The sequence below is a fragment of the Seriola dumerili genome, unplaced genomic scaffold, assembly GCF_002260705.1.
Source record: "Seriola dumerili isolate Sdu_G_001 unplaced genomic scaffold, Sdu_1.0 BDQW01000226.1, whole genome shotgun sequence".
Lineage (NCBI taxonomy): Eukaryota > Metazoa > Chordata > Actinopteri > Carangiformes > Carangidae > Seriola > Seriola dumerili.
In genome coordinates this window covers 2,314,151-2,331,792 of record NW_019174481.1, presented here as the reverse complement: position 1 = coordinate 2,331,792, position 17,642 = coordinate 2,314,151, and the positions used below count along the sequence as shown (strand labels likewise).

Here is a 17,642-nt window from a genome sequence, read left to right as displayed (position 1 = left end):
TATATATAACTCTTAAAAGTTAAAGACGGAATATAGTAAATGATTTTAAAATCTTTTTTTTTGCTTTTTCTTTTCATAAGTAACCATGTCAAGTTCAGTATCTTTTTCTTGTTGTGTGGCTGTTTGAACATAAGTTGAATCTTTCTATCAACATATAATCATATTTTCATCAGTATCAGAATTGTCTTTGGACTTTAACATTTATGGTTTATTCTTGCCACTTATTCTCAAAGAGGATTGATTATGGCCATTTTTAGTGTTAATCATTTCATTCTTGTTGTCTACCAAAATAGATTTACATGCTTTAATGTTCTGAAAATATATATTTTTTCTTTTTCTATATATTTTATGCTGCAGTCCATTAACCCTCTCTTAAATGCTCTGTTAGAGCTCAGGACTCGGCACTCTGAAGCTTAATCAGAGCCCAGTGTGCTCTGATTGGTCAGCTTGCCGCAACTACCATGGCAACTATACGTTCCGCACGCAACGGTTGTGGTGGCTTAGGTACGTCCGATCTTGAACCAGAAGATGATAGACCCGATCCACCTTTACAAGCTGGACTGGAGTCGAAAACGAGCGTACCCACTGTCCCGCAGCCGGAAGGAGGGAGACGTATGAAGAGCGGTGCGACTCAAGACGCTGGACAGTCTGCAAACACTTCGGACAACAATATTCATAACTTGGAATACTTTTATGAGAAACCCTTTAGATGTTTTATGTGCGGACAATTCCGGACTAAAGGAATATAAATAATGGAGGAACAGACAGACGGTCAACAGGTAGGGAGTCTCCACCGCTTCACCTCCTGCTGGTTTACGTGTCAGTAAATCGAAATTAATGAATCTTTTGTGCACATAGTTACTGAAAAATGAACTCAGCGGTTAGACTGTGGATAATTTATCTGAGCTAACGAGGTACAGCATGTCAATATTAACAAACTTTAAACATTTATATCTTTGCTGCTGCTTCTTACTGATGTGATCAGGTCATGGTAATGTGGTTAACATCACACACATCCACAATAACAATGCAGACTGACAGGCTGTGAGCATGAGTCCCCTGTTCGGCCACATTTAGTTTAGGGACACATCATCAGTTGTGTACCTCAGCATCATTGGGTGTTCCAGGCTTTTATTCACAATACACCCTCTGCTGAGGCAGACCCACCACAGGCTGAGCAGAACTGGGTGTGTGTCACTATCATCTAGACGCCCAGCTGGAGTTTCTCCTTCTCAGCAGCGTTCAGCAATCTCTGATGTTTCCTTGATGGTCTGGCTCAGGGCTTTGCCGAGGATTCCCAGCTCCTTCAGTAGTCAGTAGTAGTCAGTGGTGAATGTCACTACAGTGCCCTCCACTGGATGGACTATTGCTCTCCAACATTGTTGTTGAGCATCAGTTGGCATTTCAGCATGCCAACGCAGCGTCTTCCTCTCATTCGCTTCATCAACAGCGTCCTCTCAGGGTACTGTCAGTTCTACGAAGCAGACGGTGTTCAGATTGTTGGACCAGAGTACCAGGTCAGGTCCCAGGGTGGTGGTGACTATTTCTGATTGGGCTGTAAGATGCTGGCCTAAATCAGCCAGCATTTCCCAGTCCCAGGCTCCTTCCAGTTGTCCACCAATAGTCAATGGAGGAGGCTTTCTCTGTCCTTGCTCTAACCACTGAATTTGTCAAGAGGGCGACTGCATGCTGGACCTCCGCAAGAGTCTGTACAATTTGCCCTGGGTGGATCTCAATGTCAGTCTGCTCCCTGTAGTGTCACTGCACACCTCAGAGGACAGATGAGCTAGGCACTGTGTCAGCTTCACAAGGCCCACCAGCAGGGCTCCACCACACAGCATCAGACAGGGCCACAGCAGTGCAAACAAGGCCTTCTTCAAAGTGTACTTCCTGGTTAAGATGACGTCCCTGGGGTACCTTGTGTGGTCGGTAAAGCATGATGAAGTGCTCCCCAGCTGAGTGTCCAAGATTCTTTTCATTCTCTGGACTTCAGCTTGAAGATCTGCTCTTTCCATCTGACATTTGGGTATGTAGAAACACTGAAAGAAAAGGTATGACACAGGTGTAATTTTTGTCATTGACCTGCTTGATACGGTTGGTAGTACTGATTACATTCAGTGAGATGAGCTGCAAGTTTCTTTTTTATGCAGTGTGAGCTCTGTTAAAAAAGGAAAAGCCCTGCCTAGCCTCCATTTGCTGCACAGGTACTGAAAAATGTTTCATACAATCTCTTTGAATGGAGCAGAAGAGCAGCACCTCCTGATAATGTCTGCTGGCTTATTCGCAAGGGCACAGGAGTATAGCCACTTCCAGTTTTCCATCCTGTCAGCTAGTTCTGTTTTTTGCCTTTGCCGCTTTCCCAGGTGCTTTCTTAAGTCCCTGCTTAGATGGCTAATATGAAAACCAGGATTACCCTGAGTCCTGAAAAGGAAAAAAAAGCATCTACTAAACAGAGAGGTCCTACATGTCAGTTGTAGTACATAGACATAAAACTTTAATGCTCAAATCCACTCTTCCTGGGTCTTGAGTATTCCTTCCTGGCTCTCGACAAGCCACATCTGGTGCCAAGCAGATCCAAGCCTGAGTCTCATAAAAATAAAAGGTGAGCCTTAAAAGCTGGATTTTACTGCAATAAATCCCTACCTCAGGAGCGAGGAGGACCGATTCTTCATCAAAGTGTAGAAAAGCACTTTGGTTGGAGCCTGTGAGGTTAACCATCACCCTGAGGCATGGTACTGTGCTCACACCTCTGCAGTCCACCCAATCTTTCAGGATGTCAGCCTGCACCAGCACACAACTGGCCTCCTCCACCCAGTTACTGGAAGACAAGAGGCAGGAAGGTTCAGGGCATACCCAGCTCCCAACCTTCTCGTCCCCAACACCTGTAAACTCAAACCACAAATGCACTAATTGTTTCTTATGAGATCTCTTATCCGTGGGATAGTTATTATCTCATTATTTTGACTTGTCACAAATGTTTTTATTTTATTAGGTCTAAATTTTCATGTTTACTTTGCGGCAATGGTCTTCCATAACTCTGTTGATGTTTAAGGAATGTTTCCTTGTTGATCTAGAGAGAAATTTCTCAAACTGACTTTGCAATAAATTATTATTATAAAAGAACAGAAAAACAACTGACACAGTTTTGAAAATCAATTATTCGTTAATCAGTTAGTCATTTATCATGCAAAAATGCAAAAAAAACCTTACTGGTTCCAGCTTGGAATATAAATGGACTGTGTCTCTGACAATTTTAATTCAAGAATTTATCAATTCATCAAAAATATAATCACCTGATAAATTGATAATTAAAGTAGTTTGTAGTTGCAGCCCTAAATGTACTTCCATCATCCTGGAAGACATTTGCATGAGTAAACAACTATGTAATAAAATTTATGTTGTTGTTAAACAATCATTTACAAGTCGTGGTACTGTCTGTTAGCATCACCAAACTGCAGTGTACCTTTTAACAAAGGGTTTGACCATAGTGATGCCAACCACAAAGAACATGAGCACAGAGAAGGCCATCATGGTGAAGCCCAGCAGGATGGCTCTGTCCTCCCCAACACTCGACACCGGCATCTGGGACCGAGCTCGCTGTCCTCCCCATCCATTCACCCCTCTGATCCACTCGTGCTCCTGCCCTGCTGTGGTGTGGAAGCCATCCCTGTGTCTCTCATACAAATACACAAACACATGGGGAGACATGCACACACATATGAATACATGCACGGCCACCAGGGATGTAATGATTGAATCCAACAGCGATTCAGATTTAATTCTTGTTTCAATGCATCAACAAATTTCATCTTCGACTCTTGAGTTGATTTGGTTCATTTGATTCATTTTCTGTTATTTCAAACAACATGATTCCTCTTCAGGGAGAAAATACAAAACAGATTTAGTTAGATTTATATTTTTGAAATTGAAAACACTTAAGATCTAGTACAAAGATTGATATTTATTAGCAAGTTTGAACTGGATGCTGCTTGTGTGTCCATATAATATTTAAAAAAAACATCTTCCCCTAGGATTTCCTCTTTTTACTCAGCTTTGCACAACAGAGAGCTCATAAAAATTTAACCAGTCAAAACTAGTGCTTTATCTGCATTTCTTAGCTATAAACAGAAATCTGTTCAGTGACGAGATACACTTCACCGTCAGTCTAGTATTTTACTTCCATGTGACTTGTGAGAAATCACAATCAAGGCCAAGATATCCGAGTCATAACACAGGCTTTTTTTCTTTTTTCTTTTTTAAATATGAGAAATTTCACTTAAAGCTCTTATATAGTATAGTATAAAGTGAGATTTTCATGTCTTTTTTGATGTAGGTTCTATATTAATACTGTGAAAGTATCACTCAGTCCACCGGGAAATGCACAAAGCCTGTAATCAGAAACTGAGCCTCAAAACGAGCCATCAGGACTCCCGTAACAAGCCCCGCCCACCCAGAGCCACCATCAAACCTTGCAGGATTTGATCTCTCTTAGGTTGTGTCTGAAATCACTCACTCATTCACTCCTCCCTACTCACTCTCCAGGGAGTTCAATGTAGAGGACTGTATGTTCATCGGTAAAATGAAAAATACTTTTGGACACTACTTGGATCATTTTCTCCGCACAGTTTTTCTGTCTTCCAGCGCAACTGCTATACATGATGGTATACGTATATTGCTTGGTTAGTGACCATCAGTTGTACACTACCTTTTGCATTTTGGATACTACGAGTCCACTATATAGGGTATAATAATAGTCACTATATGTTCATACAGCACTTTGGACACAGCCTTATTGTTTACCTGAAATCTGCTATATTTTTATGTGGTCACTCAGAAAACAGGCAGCCAATCAGAAGAGAGGCTCAGAACCTCTCTTCTGATTGGCTCATTGACCTGTTGTTACTAGAGCTCCAGAGAGAAGGCTGAGAGAGGAGGAAGTAAGCCTGTATGGTATAAATCCATGCTTATTTACGAGTGATCTTCCTCTTCACTGTCTTTGTTAACGGACGGGTGCATGTCCGCCAAATGTCAATCAGCAGGAAAGCGTGAAACCAGCAGATAGATGGTGTATTATGTCACCACTGTGATACAAACAAAACCAAAGCCACTCGTAATAGCTAGTAGACAAAAACTCCACAAGGTACCTTCAACAAGGATTATTTTCTTGGAAACTTTCTCCAGGGCCACAGAAGAAGTGTTTACAGACTGATAGTAGTTTCCATGACAAGTACATTTAACTTTATGTGTAGAATCGGTGGAATATTGATTGAATTTTAATCAATACAAAGCTGTGAGCTCTATGCATTTTGCATATTTAACTACTTAACTCTCCCCCTCTCTTTTTACAGCACTAACAAATAAAGTAAGTATAATCATACATACTCATATTTGCCCAAGAGTTGAAGAGTTAAACTTCACTGGTGTGTTTCCTTCATAATGAACTCCCAACACTGTTTTCAAAGCCTCGCTGCCTGGCTCTGTCGATTGTCCTCTCTTACCGTGTCTGCCGCCTACGAGCACCCTGCAGGTTGATGTTAATGGGGATGCTGAACGACCTCCGGGGAGAAGCTGTGCTCAAGAACATGCCCACTCCTATCGCTGCCACCTCCTAGCTCCAAGTAAGTGTAGCCACCTAACAAGCTCCTCTCTATCTGAAAGTCAAATGTCTTTCTGTCAACAACTCACAGATCATCCCGTGTCTTCAACAGGCTCCAGTGCAGCGCAGTGACTGACTGAGAGGACTAGATTGTAGTTTATTCACCGGGGAACTCCCTGTTGTTTACCAAGGCTCAAAGGTGAGTGCAACAACACCTTCCACTCTCATGTGTGTTTCTATAGAAACCACCACAGGTAAGGCAGGTAGGATGCTAATAGCCTCTCAGTGGGCCCGTGAGGCTCAGCTGCATACAGCAGTTTGTCATGGAAAACCTGAATCGCTTCTTGATTATTAACTTTTTGCACAGACTGAAACTAAGTCAGCTTGAAGGACGGGCAGAGAGCAGGACAAGAAGGAGGAGGCATAAAGTGGCAACTGTAAGTCAGATCAACCATCTTTACACACAATAACGCACACATTCAGAAAAAATACTGACCCAAACACATGTGTCCTGCGACATCTCATTATCCCGTTGGGCTGTTGAGCTTGAGACCTGTCAGATTGTCCCGACACCTTGTGAGTGTGTGAGTGCAACATACTGAGCAAGTTTATATCTGTTATTCAAACAATCGAAACTCCTTGTATTATTCATGGGTTGCAGGAAAAACATATGGAGGTATTAACTCGGTGACAGTTCTGTTTAATATAACAAGCCCAAGGCTAGGAACAGCACAGCAGCTTGGAAATGGAGCCAACCATTCAATATAACAGACAGCAATGTCATACCTAATATATTCAGTATTGAATACAATAGAGTGTTATTTTGAATATTCTCTCTTATCACACACTCTGGTGTTAAAGCCCCATATTCTGGCAAATGTTATCATGGTTTATCTGATATATTTTATTACCTCTATAGCTTTATGACTATATTTGATTTATTGTGTTTGTGAACTGGCAAAAGGAGTCTCTCTCTCTCTCTCTCTCTCTCTCTCTCTCTCTTTTTTTTTTTTTGGTTGCAAAAACAGCAAAGTTATTCATATCTGTAACCTACAAAAGAGAAGATACAGGCCTTGCACTTTTCTTCACAGGGTTGTTGGAGAACCAAGTGCTTTTGATGAAACTGAAGAAAACAAGATTAAAAATGTATAAAGCTCAGTGTACTTTACCTCACCTAGTAACCCGAGACATTGCCTTGTCCGTGATGCTCACTGCATGGTGCCGCACCGTGGACGTGTCTCAAACAGAATTTCATCTTTAACATAAATGCCTAATGGAAATGGACTACTCATTTCAAACTGGACTGAAGTTTCTCCAACGCTGATTTGATGTGTTCTGACCTGCGTTTCATGTCTCACCCCTGCTGAGCCTCTTCTATTGCAGAAGCTTTATATGATCTCTGTTTACTATCTGTGTGAGTTTCTGAAATGGTCTTGTACAATGGTGCAACAAATTCCTCTGATTATCCGGGCCAGCAGTGGTAATTGGATACACAGTGTCTCCTGTTATCTGATTAAGTCTCTGAACAACATTTCTGAACAACATGTGCAGTCAGAGGTTGGTGTATAAAAGGCAGTAAGCCACTGAACACAATGGATAATCACCAAAAGAGGAATCTAACTTTTCTTACCATTGGACTGATATTCATGCTGAGCGGCATTGAGTATGGTAAGTTCATTATGACAGCTTTATAGACTTGAAGACATGTGATAATGGTCTCATTAAAGCAGACTGGAAAAAAAAAATGTGCTTGGCATTTTGGCTGTATGCTCACATCACTGAGGATATGGCATCTGATGTAATTCAAATATATTTTGCTGTGGGTAAACGAAGCTTGTCATTTACACATCTCCCTCCTTTTCCTCCGTGCTCGTCCTTCATCATTTGTCTCTGGTGGTCTCAGCCGTCATTCTGCCTACAATATGGAGGTACCTGCAGATTTTGGAGGCCCCTCCTTATTTCCTGGGTCTGGGTCTGTCTGCTTTCAGTCTGAGCGGGCTGCTCACAGGCCCGCTTTTTGGGTTCTGGTCAGACCGGTGCAAAACCACAAAGTCCATCATTCTTTTTTCTAATCTTTTTGAGATTGCCGGTGAGTAGTCACACCAGATGTCAGATCACATGACAGAGATTTAGCGTATGTTTTCAGTTGTTGAGAGATATTCTGTAGCTCTTATTTGGTTTCTGTCTGAAACCATTCACTCATTTACTATTCACCACACACAACACTGTGAATTCCATGTAGAGGACTATAAAGTGCCTCAGATAACAGACTCAAAAAATTCAGGTCTTAGGTCAGTCCTTTTAATTAGTTCCTTTTTTCACACTGTCTGCGCAGTGCATGATGGAAGTTACCTCTCAGTTTGTGAACACAAATTATAGACTGCTCTTTACAATGCATTATGGGGATCATTTGAGTTCATTATGTTGGTTGTAATGCAGATTAGTCATTCAGACAAAACGCTGCCCATAGAGAAATGTAATATTTTACATATATGTCTCTATATCAGGAGTGATGTTGCCACATATGTTACCTATAAAGGGATAGATTATTATCACATATATGCATCCTCTGGAAATACGAAGATATATGTTTATAACATATATGAAACACCCATAGTAAAATTTGTACATGCACATTTATTAAAAATATCTGATTAACTTTTATATGGTTGGCCTATAACATGTTACAAGCATATATGTTAACAATATATATTTAGTCTAGGCTTTATTTGCAAATGTATTGAAACAACATACATATAAAAATGAATATGTTTTCTTATTAATTTCTTATTAATTTTAATATCTTCCCATTCTTGGGAAGTGGTTTCAGACTTTTACACCCACTGTATATAATATCAACATATATTGACAGGCTTTTGGATGGATATATATTTACACAACATATATCTACGATATAAACATACATACTTAAAATTACGTTTGTCTGGGCTAGACATGTATGTCAATATATAAAATTGTTCCAATTTAAAATAAGTTTCATATATAGTTTTTATATGTAAGCCTATGTTTATTTTATATTTAATATTTTGTCTTTTGTAAAGATAATAACGAGAAAGAGTCGACGACAATGCCAGCTACTACTACTAATATTACTACTTAAATAATAGCTTAAAGCTAATGTTAGCATGTCATGACAGTGCTAACAAGTCAATGTGTAGTAGCTGTTTACTATGGTCACCACCTTGTTTAGCGTGTTAGCATGCTAACATTTGCTAATTAGTTCTAAATACAAAGTACAGCTGAAACTCATTAGATTTACAGGCATTTAAACCAAAGTATTGGAGAAATTTAAACTTTGATCTGATAGCACTAGATAAAATGTTGAGGTTGTCACAATTTATCTGGAGGAAAACTAATTTCATGACAATCTATGTTGTTGAGTTGTTTCACTCACAATCATAAATGATCATTTGCTGGTGAGCCAGAGTCATTAGGATTCATCCTCTGGGCACCATGAATGTCTGTACAAAATGTCATGGCAATTCACCCAAGACAGTTTTACATTTTAGCTATGCTGCTGCTAGTATCGCTAAAACTGACATTCAAGTCGAGCATTTGTCTGAAACGGAGATGCATTTTTTTCATTTCTATTTTTCATTTCTCAGGTAACTTCATGTACTTTATTGGATATTCAAAGTGGCTGTTGTTATGGAGTCGACTTGTAGCAGGTGACACACACACACATACATGTAATGAACACCCTGAGCATGTACTGTACCAGCAACATGTAGACATTGAGACCATGTAACAGAAGGATGCTGTTCATCTCTCAGGTGTCGGCGCAGGAGCAGGCTCCTCCATCTTTGGTTTCCTAACTCGGAGCACTCGGCCAGAGGAGCGTGCCAGTATCTTCGCTGCCATCATGGCCTGTCGACAAGCTGGCCTCCTTGTCGGTCTGTCCCCCCTCCACCTCCCTCCCCCCACACCCACCCTTCATCTTACCGCAGAGAGAGGTGTCACCTCAACTCTCTCCACCTCCTCTGTCCTCTGAGAAATATCAGACAGAGAGAGATTTTGTGATGTCTTCTTTGATGTGCAGTTTCAACTGTGAGAAGAAGACATTCAATAAAATCACCAAGGTTGAGGCTATACTGTCTCCACACATCCTCTGTTTTTATTCCATCTCCTCTTTAAAGTGCTTCCTCCTGTCTCTCCAGGGCCGGCGTTCAACCTGTTCCTGCGGCTGTGTGATTTCAAACTGGGGCCCTTTGTTGTGAACAAGTATACGTCTCCTGGGGTAACAGCATCCACATAATCAGTAATCTAAGGTTCTACAAAAGCCTCATGAATACAGAAACAATCTACAGAAATAGTCGCTGAGCATTCTGCACTCCTGCTGCCTCACATGTAGTTTTTGTTCTCCTCTGAGTAAGAATACAAAACACCTGCAGCAATACTCAGGCCCGTAACAACCCATATCGATCTATTTCCATCTCATGGGTCTCTGAATAAAACACCTGTAGCATGGATTTAGCTTAAATGAGAAATAACAAAGCTTCTCTACGCCTTCTTCCATTTTCCCACATAATTTGACACTGCATGTCTCTTGATTTAACTGTTCCGGGTTGATTTATTTTTTAACATTGTCCTCCGTATATCAAATACTTCATCTCTCCTGATAGTTTTCTAGGATTCTGATGTCAGGAAAAGAGCATTTTTTTATGTTAAATTCTAAAATATTCTTGTCTGTATCCTCCATACTCTCAGATCTTCATGTGCCTGTTGTGGATGCTGCTCCAGTGCGTTGTCCTGGCTATGTATTGGGATGTACCACCCATCAGCTCAGAGGGTGGAGCCGTGATGGTGGAGATGAAACAGGAGGAGGACGATGAGGAGGAGGTGCCGCTGATGGGTTCCGATGAGGAGCCGGTGCACACTTACAGAGCTGTCAGCTCCAACCAATTGGAGATCTCCACCTCGTCTGAGACGGAGCCCATCCATGGCTCCTCCACGGTCTCGAACCCCTTCAGAAACTTCAGCGCCAGCAGAGGTGAGCGAGCAGGTTTGACACGCCTGTCCTCAGCAATGACTGTCAGTTTTCCTCAGCTCTGTTTGTGGGGTTCAGGTAGGAAGACGTGTCACTGCCGGTGCACATGTTTCTTATCTGCTCTATTGATTTTCTTGCAAACACACACACACACACACACACACACACACACACACACACACACACACACACACACGCACACATGCAGAGAGAGAGAGAGAGACTAAGAAAGTACATAAGAAGTTAATCGATAGTGGTAACCACTGCTTGTATCCTATGTAAACTTACTATAACACTAATCCAATAGGACACCTGACATCATATATAATACACACACATACACACTCTGACATAAACCAGAAACAAACACACAAGACCAATCAATACACAGGGAATCTGATCTGACGTGCCATGCAGAATTCCTCAAGAGAGAACTGGAGAATGGAAAGTGTGTCTCAGTATGAGTGTGTGTGTGTGTGTGTGTGTGTGTGTGTCTGTGTGTCTGTGTGTCTGTGTGTCTGTGTGTGCACGTGTGTGTGCATGTGTGTGTGTCAAACTGCTGCATCGATTCTCTCACTCTTTGAAGATGTGGCAAAGGGATGGATAGCAGACTTCCTTTTTTATTGACTGGCTTGCTGTGGTTGACCTGTGGATGAAATGGAGGCAGAATTGTTAATGTGGCCAACATTCGTCTTATTGATTCCATTTTGTTTTAAAGAAAATCTGCAAAACTGGAGAACATCTGCAGCTCTAGCATATACTATATGAGTGTCTGTTAGCCGTTACAGCATGTCTGGTATTGGCTCTTGTGAATTATTGATCTTCCTTGACTTTTTGTGCATTAGTGAGGAACCTTTGAAACTCGGACAGATCTTTCACTTTCTTCCATCAAGTCTTGTTTTTCTGGTTCGGGTCGTGGAGAAAAGATCAACGAAATTAAAACCTGTATGAAGTTTTGCCTTTGGAAAAAGGAAAATTATACAACTGTCTTTCTTTCCCTCTACCTCTTTTATGTATTTCTTTTTAAATGAATATTGAGTGTATTGGCAAGATAAGGGAAAGTCATACTATTTGTTGCCAAAGCATTAAGTCTGAACTGGGTCAGTATTTCTACACATGTGCAAATCCCCTGTGCACATGTATGCATACATACTTTCACTTGCATCAGTATCATGTTATTGTAACCTTCCATATTTACAATTAATAAGCAGTATATAAATAATAAAAAACAGTTTAAAGGGATAATTGGACAATTCTGTTTTGGGATGTAGACTCACAATAGTGACTTAAAGTCAGGGTATCTTGATCTCTGCTGCATTGCTTTTTTGTTTTTAATAAGTCTCTCAACTTTATGGAAATGAACCTGAGGAGCCCTATTAACACACATTTACCTACAAACAAACTGTATATGTATATGTGCACATACACATGCAAAAGTATACAAAAACTAATTCATGTGAAATAACATTGCAAACACTAAACAGAGGAAACTCAACCATAGTAGATCACACACTGTAATATCAAGCCATTCTTCCAGCCATCTGGCACGTATGTCCAAATTTAGCAGCGAGCCCAGCTCCTTTTCCCTCCTCTCCAAGTCCATAAGGGAGTCTGCGTTCCAGGAAAAGCTGGTGTCAAAATCTGGAATTTATAAAAATACATTTTTTCTTGTGTTATCGTTTTGGATATAAGAAAAAAAGAAATCACACTTATCTCTTGAAAAGAAATACAGTTTATTGGACTAGAGGATCAACATGACCAACCAGCCAGGATTCGTTACGCCTGCCTCTTTCAGCCTAAAGATTACTTTCAGATAGTCCAAGTTTTCTTTTCTCTTTAAACTTCTTTATCTCGACAAACCTTGCCAGTCGAAACTTTCAATTTCATGTTACCACTTGAGCTTGTTTTATGGTTTTCTCTTCGGCTTCTCTGGTTTTTCAGTATATCGCTCTGTCTCTCACTCTGCAGAGTTCCTGAGAGAGGAGGTGGTTGTTCTCCTCACGGCTCAGTTCATCACTCTCTTCAATCAGACAGCGCTGGAGGTGAGAGCAGTTACCGTTGAGATCCATCAGCCCAAGTTTCCAAACATTTCACACAATGTCACAGTATTTTACCCAGGGTTTCATCCACACTGCATCCATCTGAGCCTTACCTGGAAAGACCTGTGCTGCTACTTTGAGAAAATAATCAAGTATCGCTTCATGCTCAAAGTAAAACGAATGTAACAAGTGAACATAATCAATCCCTATGTTGAAAAATGAAGAGGCTTTTTCTCTCCTCATTAAATTGTGGTGACTGAATAGTCACACAGTGCTGACCTGGATTCTAATCATTTTAATATCAAAACAGAACACTCCTTTTGATCTGGACTGAATGAAGCCTTTGAAGGACTTAAAAGGTGCTTGTTTCAGCTCTAATAAGACTCTCCTCCTCTACCTCTGACTGAATCACTTCATCTAACTGACTGACCTTGTGAAATCTTTCTAAAAATCCCCAGACCATGGTGACTCCTATGACGCAGCGCTACTTCAGCTTCGGTGAGCTGGGCAACAGCCTGATGTACAGCCTGTGTGGGGTGGAGGTCATCCTGGGCTTCTTCTTTGTGCGCTGGCTGAGCAGGAAGGTGGCGGACCGAGCAGTTCTGGCTGTGGGCCTGGTCATCTGTTGCACCGCCTGTATCTGGTGCCTCATCTTCCTCTGCAACCCTCGAGGTGCTTACTTGTCCAGGAAAACATGCAAACACGCCCAGACACACATGCAAAGGCACAGACAGACTCAAAAATGGCTCGTACACTGTGCCAAATCCTTTCTGTGCTACGGATGTGTAGAGCACAGCGGAGCCATATTGGGTTACACACTGACTGAATTGAATGTGCTCTGTAAATGATATCATTCAGGCTCTGGCAGGCCAGCAGGAGATCATACAGGCAAACTGGATCCTGTACGGTCATGTTGGCCTACGTCTGTTGCAGCTCGTCACGTTTATCGCTCTGATTATAAGTAACAGGTGCTGGAGCTGGGGAGTGCCTCAGTACATATAAAAGGATTACAGTAATCTAATTAGACAAAAATGCTATTTGTTAAAGCATATCCTACATGTTTGCTAATTTTTTTTACAATTACAGTTAAATCAACCAGACAAAGAAATAGAACCTACAATGCAGACACCTGAAGAAAAGTGAATATTTTCCTTTAGAAAGAAACATGTTTGACTGGGTGAAATGAATTTTGATTGTAAGATTATAGACTTTCAGCTTATGCAGGAACATCCAACAGTTTGAGTGGGCACAAATTCACACAAACATGTGCATGATGCAAAGCAGCAGAGAACAAAAATGTAGTGGCTGCCAGCTTGGCAGTGGTTTCATTTTCAGATAGAGCCATCTCTGGTGGTGCCAACCCATTTGTGGAAGGAACTTAAAAACTGAGAGAAGAGGGGCTGGACAACTGAAGTATGATCTGTCACACACTTTTAATCATTATCACTACATATCAGGAATAAAAAGCAACAAAATATTATGATTTAATAGCTGTGAGGGCTACAAAATATATTCATTATAAATATGTGAGAGGTGGTATATGATTACAGCCTGTAAATGTAATTTTATATGTATAATGTATATAATTTGTGGGCAAACAATTGTAATTCAGTCATACTGTGGTATTATCTTTCCATCCCTGCCAGGTGGTTATGGATGGGAGCTGACAGCCTTCATCATCGGGGTGTTTCTGCAGCTGCTGGGGCTTCCCTTCGTGGCCGTGTCTCAGGTGTCTCTGTTCTCCAAAGTCACTGCAGAGAAAACACAAGGTTGGCTCATTTTACCTTGGCGCTGTTTGCTTGATTAAACGTCGCCTATTAAAACAACAGGTTGCTGCTCAGCGTATATGTGATGCAAAGAGCCATATTTTAATGCTTGTACATGAAATAATTAACCTGTAATTCTTGGTGATGTGTCTCCTAAAGGATTCAGCCAAGGTGTCAGACGCTCCATTGGGGGCCTGGCCACCATCTTGGGTCCTCTGTGGGCTGGAGGACTGACCAATAATTTGTACATAATGCTGGGCATGATGCTAGCTCTCCTCATCATGATCACAGTAAGCAGAACACTGCTCCTTTGGACATTTAATTGCATCAATCAGATAGAAAAGTGGTAACATGTTGAAATGAAGGAATAGTACATTTTGGGAAATATGCTCATTTGCTTTCTTGCAGTGGGTTGAACTAGTATTAATAGTACTAAGTAATACATGCGGGGATTCGAACCGGGGCCGACTGCAGCGAGGACTGTGGCCTCTACATGTGGAGCGCCTGCTCAAACAACTGTGCCACTCGACGCCCCATACTAAGTAATAGTTTGATATAAACTGTATATAAAGCTACATCCAGCTGCTGGTTAGCTTACTGGTTAGCTTAACTTTTAGCACAAAGACTGGAAACAATCTTTAGCTCACTAATAAAACACTTCATATTTAATTTGTTGAGACAGTTCCAAAACAAAAGACTTTAATTAGTTATTATTTTTATTATTTATTTAGTTATTTTTAATCATATTTAATTAGTTAGCTTTGGAAGTGGCGTTAGGAATTTTTTTTTCAATTGTCTAAAATAGCGAGGCTAGCTATTTCACTCTGTTTTGAGTCTTTAAGCTAAGCTAATTGTCTACTGTCTGTAGATTCATATTTAAAATACGCCTTCCAGTACCTCTAAAGCTCAGTAGATAACAAGTTATGTTTAATGCTTACAAAAGTCAACATAAAAATTACAATTTGTGGTTTTACGTGGGGTTATGTGTTGGGGTACATTCGGTTCCTGCTAAGATGAGCTATCCTACTGAGTGTAGCTTTATATTTACTGCCGAGGCATGAGAGTGGTATCAATCTTCTCATCTAACTCTCAACAAGAAAGCAAATGAGTGTATTTCCAAACAAAGGTTTTATTATTGCTTTAATTTTTATATTTTCTAGGAGCTGGAATTGACTCTTCCCCCTCAGTGTACCTTCTCCATTTGAATCCCAAAGCTGTGGATTAAGAAAACATTTTCTTTTCCAGATACCCAAACTGAAAAACTGTAGCTATGGGGTGTAATTCCCTGTAAAACCCTTAACTCAGCATGTCTTTGATAGCCTCTACTTATTACTTGGTGCTGTCTATTCTCTAAAGCCATATCACGCTGTACATTTTTGCAGGTTATGACAGCACTGTCCTACGATCACCTGATTGAGCCCAGGGCAGTGCAGCATGCCCAGAGCTCTGACAGCGGAGGATAGAGCTGCGGTCTGTCTGAAGAGCAGGAGAGGCTAAAGTCGGACAGAGGGAATGCCCTTCACTTCGGAGAGAGAATCGATATAAGTTCGCTGCAGAGGAAAATGTATGAGTGTGGAATAAAAATGTTCAGATAACCTGCTGTACCTCAGAACCTGACATAGAGGTGATCACACTGCACAGGTAAAATACCGTATGTTTTAAGCAATGCACAACCTTTGTTATCTGTATATGAAGATTTTTATTAGAATCCGTCTTGTATGTACATCATCACCGGACTATTAATTATATTTTACACAAGAGGGCACCATTGCTCTCATATTGAATATTCAGGGGCGTAATTGAAGATGAAAGCCATTATTTTTAAACTGAACTATTTATATTCCCATGTGCTGATGAAAAGATAAGAGAGCAGGTATCTTCATGTGACCCATGTACCAAAATTTTTGTTTCTTGTCCCAAGTCTTTCTTCCTCTAAATAAAAAAAAAAATAAAAAAAATCCCTCTGGAAATGAAACAGTTGACACAATGAGTGCAGAAGTGGAGTTGTCAACATCTTAGCAGCTCCATGTCAGTGTAGCTGATAGAAGAGGAGGGTCAAAGAGAATGAAGCTGTACAGATTTCTTGGTATTTACTTGTAGTGTTGGAGGAAATTTGAGCACTTTTATTGTTAAGATCTAACACACAAAGCCTTGGATCTAATGAAACCAGTTTGATTTTATCTGGATCTATTTCTCTATATTTTATGTGCAAATGAGAAGCTCTTGCATTAAAACCTAATTTAAAAAAAATACTTGTTAATTAGCTTTCTTTATCTTTTTACTATGGGGGGATTTAAAGTTTAATTGACCATATTCATAATTCAAAACATGACAAGGTGTGAGTAGTGTATAGTCAGCTGTTCTTGCCTATATTCTCCTCTAGGATGTGCTGTATGCTACACATCTGCATCTAACAGGAGAATGCTGTAAGCAACATCAAGGCATTGTAGATTCCCTTTGTACCAATGAACATGGGTTCGGCCAATCTCTGTGTTTTTGCATAATTGCAGATAAGGCTCAGTAACCTTTCCAGTTTTCTACACTCAGCATGTGATATTTGGCTTTCCAAAGGCTTTTCGCCTAAAATGGAAATTCTAATCTCAGGGACTCAAGGACATAATATATATAAGTACTTTCATGCCCTGATCAGCGTATTCAGGTACTTGACATTTTAAGGGAGATAACAGGGTGCATAGAATCAGGTCAAGCCTGAATTTACTCTCTTTGAACTGACTCGCTTTTTCAGCATGATTCCTGCTGTCTTGTGTTTTTAAAGAAACTCCTATACAACAATCTAAATATACAAAACTATTTTTAAAGCCCCAGAAGACTTTCATTTCAATCTTCAGTTTTTCTCTATAATATTAAATATTAACTGTTCAACAAGCATCAATTCGTTTTAAAAAAAAAAATCAACATTTCCTAGGTGAGATATGTGAGATATGTGAGATATGTGAGATAAAGCACATTGTTCCTCTCACTGTTTAAAGGTTGAATTCATGAGCAGTAAAAATGCATCCTTGCTCAATTCAATATACTTAAGTCTTTTGCTGCTGCAGCGTCATTGGTTACTGGTATGACCAGTAGCTTCTGGTGGCTAATGTTAACTAGCGTTAGTTAGCAAACTTTTGATGTCTTGAGCTGTGTAACCATGACATCACTGAGTTTGCACATTCATCACTTCTGCTAATGTTACCCTACATTTTAACATAAATATATTATATAATATAAAA

The 17,642-nt window shown here is 40.3% G+C and overlaps 2 protein-coding genes across 2 annotated transcripts; one reads left to right on the top strand and one right to left on the bottom strand.

The window, feature by feature from the left end:
* Positions 1-1,670: 1,670 nt before the first annotated feature.
* LOC111228906 (calcium-activated potassium channel subunit beta-3-like) lies at positions 1,671-5,584 on the bottom strand. Its single transcript, XM_022755018.1, has 4 exons — positions 5,499-5,584; positions 3,464-3,673; positions 2,644-2,818; positions 1,671-2,039 (listed from the first exon to the last, which is right to left on the bottom strand). Exons 1-4 carry the CDS (start codon positions 5,582-5,584, stop codon positions 1,671-1,673), a joined length of 840 nt encoding a protein of 279 aa, XP_022610739.1.
* A 1,604-nt stretch (positions 5,585-7,188) lies between these two features.
* Positions 7,189-16,553, top strand: LOC111229069 (major facilitator superfamily domain-containing protein 8-like). Its single transcript, XM_022755231.1, has 11 exons — positions 7,189-7,264; positions 7,500-7,685; positions 9,223-9,285; positions 9,391-9,510; positions 9,775-9,854; positions 10,325-10,607; positions 12,573-12,646; positions 13,102-13,315; positions 14,290-14,412; positions 14,569-14,699; positions 15,792-16,553. The coding sequence occupies exons 1-11, from the start codon at positions 7,189-7,191 to the stop codon at positions 15,870-15,872; spliced, it is 1,431 nt and encodes a 476-aa protein (XP_022610952.1). The 3' UTR covers positions 15,873-16,553.
* Positions 16,554-17,642: the final 1,089 nt, after the last annotated feature.